At 54.4% G+C, this 7,619-nt stretch overlaps 1 protein-coding gene across 1 annotated transcript in view; it reads right to left on the bottom strand.

The window, feature by feature from the left end:
• The window catches only part of MMP17 (matrix metallopeptidase 17 (membrane-inserted)), a 27,207-nt gene extending 25,450 nt beyond the window's left edge, over positions 1-1,757 (bottom strand). Inside the window, exons 1-3 of the mRNA XM_010852520.1 lie at positions 1,667-1,757; positions 309-563; positions 123-220 (exon numbers count right to left, since the gene is read on the bottom strand). Coding sequence (XP_010850822.1) covers positions 123-220; positions 309-563; positions 1,667-1,757 — 444 coding nt within the window. The remainder of the gene's footprint in view (positions 1-122; positions 221-308; positions 564-1,666) is intronic.
• Positions 1,758-7,619: the final 5,862 nt, after the last annotated feature.

Below are 7,619 nucleotides of genomic sequence, written 5' to 3'. Positions count from 1 at the left end.
GGACATGCTAATATATGCTAATGACTGCCGCCGGCGCTCGCCCCGCCTCTCCTTAAAGGGTCCGCGTCCCGCTCCAGCCAGAGTCCCGCGCCCCCAGAGGATGCTGCTCAGATTTCACACACGCCCCGGCCCGGCGAATCTACACGGGGACCTTGGCTGCGGCCGCCCGAAGGAAGGCACTTCTCAAGTGTCCTCGGACGGCCCAGAGAGAGGCGGAGGCCTGCGGGCGGGAGCACAGAGTCAGGAGCTAGGGGCCGCCTCCCGGAGGACGGACCCCTCCTCTGCCTTCAGACCGCGCGAACGCGGACCTCGAGCTGAGCACGGATTCGCGGTCACTGGTGGGGACCCGGAGTGGCAGCCGCAGCGCGCCCGGCGGACGCTTGGGGGAGCCTTTGCACCGTGGTAGAAAGATGGTGGGGGCTGGGTGGGCGTGAGCGGTGGGGGTCTGGTGAGGGGCGAGGTGCGAGAGTGGGAGGGGTCGACGTAGAGGTGGGCACCGGGAGGGGGTCGGGGGGTGGAGCCGGGCTGCGCTGAGGCCGGGGGCCGGGGGATCTTGGGAGGGGCTGGGATGAGAGAATAAGACGCTGGGGCGGTGGGACCGACTCTGGTGGGCTCTGGGCGCTACTGGGGGGCAGCGAAGACCAGGGGTCTGCGCCTATTGTGGATGTGGGGAGGGCAATGTTAATAGCTGACGTCTGTTGGGAGGTTAGTGTGTGCGGTGCACTAGTTAAGCGCCTACCGTATATACCCGTTTACTTCTCACATCTTTCGAGATAGAAACTATTATTCCATTTATCAAATGAGGAAACTGAGGCCTCAGAGGAATAAACTAACTTGTGGGAGGTCACAGAGCCAAAGGATCAAAGGCTCCCCAGGGCATGTGGGGGCCGAGGTTCCAATGCAAATATTCCTACACCTCAGTTACAATTCCTACAACCGCTCGCCTCCCACACCCCACCCCCACTCTCAGCTCCTGCTGTCGATTGTGGTCCAGTTCTAGAGATCCAGGCACTTCTGAACCCACGTCCCCGACTCTGAGGGGAGCGGTGGCCTCTACTTTGAAGTGTGGTTTGGGTTTCAGGGCAGAGCTCCCTCCCTACTGGCTCCCCTCTGGGAAGGTCTTGCTTATCCTACTCCCCCTCAACCCCCACCCTTACTCTCAGAGCCTCAGTGGCCTGTTCTGGAGCATGGAGACTCTGCACCTGCTCAGAAGACCGTTATATTGATCTGCTGAGATCAGGTTTAGCAAGGACCCTTCTCTGACCATTCACAGGCATACCCGCTACCTTGGCTCAAGTGCTAGTGGCAAAAACCTAGCTCACACTGGCTCTGGTCGGGGAAAGGAAATCTATAGGCTCAGTAAACTGGGGCATTTCGGAGCACACTGACGTCAGGCAGGGCTGGATCAAGTTGCACAAAGACGTGATCAGAATACGGTTTCTTTCTCCATCTTTGTGTTGGCTTCATCCTCAGGCAACATTTCTCTAAACGGCAGCAAACCCAGCAGACTGACTCTCAAGCCACAGTCCCCGGGCCATCTCTTATTGGATGCTGTGGACCACGTGCCCATCTCTGAACCAACCGTGTGGTCAGGGGATGGAAGTGAGCAGAACCACCTGCCCTGGTGGTGGGGAGGAGGGGAAATTGCCATCTAAATAAAGGAAACTTGAGATGCTGACATCAGAGTAGAGGAGGGTGGGTAGCAGGAAGGGCTGTATCCAGGGACGCCGAAGAGATGCTAGAGCAATCAACCCCATGATGTAACAGAGTTCTTCCTGCATTTGAGAACTTTGAGAGGGACACAGACTGAAGGGCTCTAGGAGGCACTGAGAATGGTGCAGAGTGAGGGCTTGTGGCAGTGGCTTAGGGTCACAAGCATAAGCAGAGCCTGCAGGCAGACATGGTTCTCCCCACATAGGTCCAGATGGTGGCTGGGGAATGGTGCAGGACACGTCGGGGGGTGTGTCACTTCATGGTGGGGCTGTGTGGCTCACCACGGCTGCTGCTTTCTCTTCAAGCCTGCCAGTGAATTCTGGCATTTGAATGTGGCCTGAATCCAAGCCGTGATGAGAGGCCACTTTCACCCATCAGATGGGCAATGTTGAGAAAGTCATCTATCATCATGTGCCAAGGAGGGAAGGGGGGAATTTGGTGCTCCTGGAAGGGGTGCCAGTTGGTGCAGCCTCGCTGGGAGGCCATCAGGGAGCAGCTATTAAAATTTAAAAAGTACATTTTCTATGGCCCAGCATTCTTGGTTTCTGCCCTAGAAAAACACTCCCATCTCTGCACAAGAAGGCTGATGCAGGATGTAATATTTAAAAAAAAAAAAATCAGAAATCACCTAAATGTGTGTGGTGATGCATGCTGGCTGTGGTCAAGGATGAAGGTGAGGGCAGGAGTGGGGCTATGTCTCACTGCAGAAAGGGGCGCCTTTTGTAAGACCCACAGGTGCTGTGTGAGGTGGTGGCTGCCCTGGGCTGACCACACTGGAACATACCCCAGAGATAGAGCACTGCACTGAGTGAGAAAGAATGGACTAGATCCAGGGGTCCCAACTTGATACTTTGTTGAGTGAAAAAAAACAAAGAATGATAATGGTTTTTCCAGTAGTCATGTATGGATGTGAGAGTGGGACCATAAAGAAGGCTGAGCACTGAAGAATTGATGCTTTTGAACTGTGGTGTTGGAGAAGACTCGTGTGAGTCCCTTGGTCTGCAAGGAGATCAACCAATCAATCCTAAAGGAAATCAACCCTGAATATTCATTGGAAGGACTGCTGCTGAAGCTGAAGCTCCAATACTTTGGCCACCTGATGCAAAGAGCTGACTCATTGTAAAACACCCTGATGGCTGGGAAAGATTGAGGACAGGAGGAGAAGGGGATGACAGAGGATGAGATGTTGGATGGCATCACTGACTCAATGGACATGAGTTTGAGCAAACTCCTGGAGATAGTGAAGGACAGGAAAGCCTGGTGTGCTGCAATCCACAGGTCACAAATTGTCATACCTGACTTAGCTACTGAATAACAACAGCAATGATTTAAAAGAAAAAACAGCAGGGAGTGGTAAACCTTCCCCAGACAACTGTATATTTACATTTACCTCTTGTACCATATGCAAACACACATTATCTCTTCCGAGCTCCTTGATCCAGCCTTGCCTGCCGACCATTCTTCTTTTCTCTGACTTCAGCACCTCCCTTAGAAAAATCCCCCTCTGAATCGGTCAGCCCAGGGGGTTTAGTGATGGTGACCCCACCCCAGCCCAGGTTGGGTCAGTTGCTGACTTCCATTCCCCTGGCCATCTGCTTGTTTCAGGGATGGACACAGGACCCACATCCTCCACTGAGAGACAGCACTGGGGCTGTGGTTTTAGCTATTAGTTTCTCTGCAGGCCGGGCTGGCGAAGCTGGAAGGACGCGGGCTACAGCTTTCCTGGCCCTATGTGTGCACGTGTGTAAAAGCAGAGGAAAAAATCTGGAGGAAGTGTGTGAAAGCAAAGGGTGATGACCTCAGGCGAGAGGATGACCCAAGCTCCACCTGCATCCCTGGGAGCCCAGACAACGTCCAGGTGCGACGCTCCCTCCTGCCGCCTGCACTGCGGCTCTTGGTCCTAAGGGCCTCGGGCTTCAGGATGTCCATCCCCGGTAACTCTGAGCTCATGACTAACTGTGGGGAGATGCTTCTGGCCCTTGGACAAGACCTACACTGTCCACAGACACTGGTCCTCATGCCTCCTGCCCTTCCTAATCCCTCTGCCCGGCCAGGTTCTTGGGGGGATCTTCCTCAAAGTTACTGGGTCTGCTCAGGGGACGGGGCATGGACCAACGGGTACCAGGACACAGAGGGGACCAAGGCCTTCAGCGTCTCGGCACAGTTTTACATTCTACCAGGAACAGCTGTTCCTAGTTTGCTTGTGTAACTGAAGGTCAGTGGGAAGAGCTGGATAAATGTGTGTGTTGGATATGAAGTGTCGACTTGCTCAAGGACATCCCTTCTCCAAGCTGGGCCCCGAGGGGAGGTGGGGGCCCTTAGACCAGGCCTGAGACCTTCACTCTAGCAGAGCGATGGGGCCTGGGCCATATGCCTGACCCCCTGCCTTGTGGAGATGACACTCAAGGGGCCGTGGCGGGGGGCAATGTGGATGAATCAGGGGTGCAGAGTGGAACAGTGGTTCCCAGAGACACCCAGGCCCCATCCCTGGAACCCATGGATGTTCCCTTAAAAGGGGGCCTCGTAGATGTGATTAGATTACAGATCTTGAGATGGGGGTGCTCACAGTGGGTCCTTATTAGAGGGAGGCTGGGGAGTGGTGGTCCAGTGGCTAAGACTCTGGTCTCCCAATGCAGGAGGCCTTAGTTCCATCCCTAGTCAGGGAACTAGATCCTGTGTGCTGTGTCTAAAACCCAGTGCGGCCAAATAAATAAATATTCAAAAAGAAAAAGAGGGAGGTAGGAGGCTCAGAGTCAGGGGGCAAGTCCACGTGGTGATGAAAGCAGTGGTTGGAATGATGCAGCTTGGAGCCAAGGGGACGCAGGTGCCTTTAGAGGCTGGACACGGTGAGGGCAGAGCCTCCCCGGGAGACCTCGAAGGAGCCAGCCCTGCTCACACCTTGCTTTCACCCCCACAAAACTGTCTCCAGACCCTCCATCCTCCAGACTGTGAGAGAGTAAATGTTTCTTGCTTTGCACCTCTGGGTTTATGGCCACAGATACTGCAGCCACAGGAAACCTCTGTGCATCTTGTATCAGGTGGTGGGATGGGTGGAGTTGGGGGAGTCAGGAGGGAAGGCAACATTAAATGGGGTTTCAGCTTCTCAAGAGGCCTGAGGAAAGAGCAGTCTGGTGGGGGGCCAGCCTATGCAAAGGCCCTGGGGCAGCCGCTGTGCATCAGAGGTCCAGGCATGGGGCTGAAGTGCCGAGAGAGGAGGGGTAGTTTAAAACTTGTCCTTGTACTCTGAGCTGTGTTCCCAAGGGGACCACACCCCTCCCCCTCAAACCTGGGTAAGCCTCATGTCCTCCTCCATCAACAGGTGAGCCTGAAGGATTCACGTGGTGACTTCCAAGGCTGCCTTAGAAAAGGCTATGGGCTTCCTTGGACCCCCATGCACTCACTGCAAGACACAATCTCAGTGGGGTGGAGAGAGGGAGAGAGAGAAGGTGAGAAGGAGAGAGATACCTGGGAAGTCCCAGATGTTACAGCTGGGTCTCTGTGTCTTCCTAGCTCAGGGGCCTTTTCGTGGTCTGGGGTGGCTGTGGGAAGACTCCGAGGTGCAGCCCTGGGAGACAGGATGGGTGGGAGGTGTGTAGTGCTGCCACATTTGGGATTTTTGCTGGCATGTAGATGCTGTATTCGTTCGTTGGAGACGCTGTAACAAGCCTCACAGACATTTATTTTCTCACGGAGGCTGGAAGTCCAAGATCGAGGTGCTGCAGGGCTGGTTCTCTCTGAGGCCTCGCCCGTTGGTGTGTACCTGGCCGTGTCCCCACATGGTCCTCCCTGTGTGTGTCTGAGTCCTCATCTCTTCCTATAAGGATACCAGTCCTATGGGATGAGCCCCAGTCAATGGCCTCACTTTTCCTTAATTACCTCTAAGATCCTGACTCTCAATACAGTCACATATTGAGGTGCTGCGGTTATAACCGCAGTGTTTGCATTTTGGCGGAACACAATTCTGCCTGCAGCTGGCCCCATATGGAGGGTGAGGGGACAACAGTCAAAGGTGAGAGGTCGTCGGGGCGGGGACCGAGCGTGCAGGGTGTTGGGCAGGCAGAGTGGCTGTGGGGGTCAGGCTGGGGGGCTGCTGGGGTCCCTGGGCCCCACCCTGATCGACCTCCCAAGGGCAGCTCTTGGACCTAGAGCTGGACCCTCGATGGACCCTCTGCCCAGCCTGTCCAGGCTGTGCGCCCAGGAGCAACCCAGCCCCTCCCTCGCCTGATAGGAGGTGACGTCCCTGAACCACAGTCTCCAGAGAAGGAATTACAAGAGAGATCAGTTCTGGTTCAGAAGACCTGTGTTCACCTCTTGGTATTTGAAGAGAAGACATTCTGGCTGCTGGGATTGTCTGTTGGACATGCATGGAGGCACTCAGGCTGAGCCTTGTCTCCCCCTCCTCTTCCATCAGAGCAAGTTTAGCCCCTCGGCCCCATTGGTCTGTGTGAGAGAGGAACAATTTCAGGCTCCTCAGAGAAGCCTAGTTGAAGCCCAGGGAAAATTAGAGAGCTAGTTTCAGGCATGGCTAGTTCCAGTGGCTCTGGACACAGATTCTCACAAGGCTGACCTCTCATGCTTCCCCCGCCTTGCCCAGAAGAGGAGGCCTTTCCTAAGGTTTCAGGGAAGGTTCTGGATTGTCTCACTTGGGTCTTGTCGTCTCCTCTGGGAGACGGGCCAAGCAAAGGTGAGTGCTGATTGGCTGGCCTGGGTCTTGAGCGGAGGGTCAACCTGTCAGCCCCAACCCCGACCACGTGGGCCCGGTGGAGTGCAGGTGCCAGGAGCAAGCGTTGGCAGGAAACAGGCCAGACGATGCAAGTTCCTGCACCCCTTCCAGCACAATCACTGTGCTCCCGGTGCTAATTTAAGGGCGTACGACCCAACTCAGTGAATTCTTCCGGCCTCCCTACTCAGGGGTGCCATAGCTACTCCCAATGTAAAAAGAACCTAAGCTGAAAACCAGTGTCCACACAAAAACTTGCACATGAGTGTCCATTCCAGCATTATTCATAATGGCCCAAAAGTGGAAGCTGCCTAAATATCCATCGAATGATGATGGACGGATAAACAAATGTGGTGGTTCCACACAATGGAATATTATTCACCTCCCCCCAAAAGCTATGAAGTTGTGATGCATGCTGCAGCGTGGAGGAGCCTGGAAAACACTACGTAAGCGGGAAAAACAGAAAGAAAAGCCGCAGAGTATATGATTATAGGAAATGTCCAGAACCATGAAATCTAGAGAGGCAGGAACCAGAGACAGCCAGGGCTGGGGGAAGGGAAGGGGGCGGTTGGTAATGAGTAGGTGGTTTATTTTGGGGTGATGGGGATGTTCTGGAATCGGATGGGGTTGATGGTTGCATAGCATTACGGATGTACTTAAAAGTCACTCAGCTTTAAAGGGGTAAATGGTGTGGTTTGAGTCACCACTTAAGGAAATGCGGGAATGAAGGGTTAAGGGCTCTGCTCCAGGCCCCCCAAGTGAAGGGCTGGCAGCTTTGACCCGCCCTCCCCATCTGTGCTGTGTGGCCGCCACTCTTCTTGCCCCCGGCCCCACACAGTGAATAGCTGATCAAAGCAGCCGGCACTTTGTAAAGCTGACAAAAAGCCAAGTTACTGTGCTCTCACTGAATCTGAGTTGTGCCATGATTTCAGAGAGCGCTCAGAAGGGAAACTGCCGCCAAGCACACGACGACGGACTGCTTCGTCACGTGCAGTAGATTTCCAACTTACTGGATGAGCTTTCTAGACTTAGCAAAACACAGCTCTTCACCATGCATCTCTATTAAACATGCATTAAAGGAATAAGGTAGGGACCGCCCTGGTGGTCCTGTGGTTAAGCCTCTGCCCTTCCACTGCAGGGGGTGCGGGTTTGATCCCTGGATGGGAAACTAAGATCCTGCATGGCA

Source organism: Bison bison, unplaced genomic scaffold, assembly GCF_000754665.1.
Source record: "Bison bison bison isolate TAMUID 2011002044 unplaced genomic scaffold, Bison_UMD1.0 scf7180017864312, whole genome shotgun sequence".
Taxonomy (NCBI): Eukaryota; Metazoa; Chordata; class Mammalia; order Artiodactyla; family Bovidae; genus Bison; species Bison bison.
This window is presented reverse-complemented; position numbering and strand designations above follow the sequence as displayed.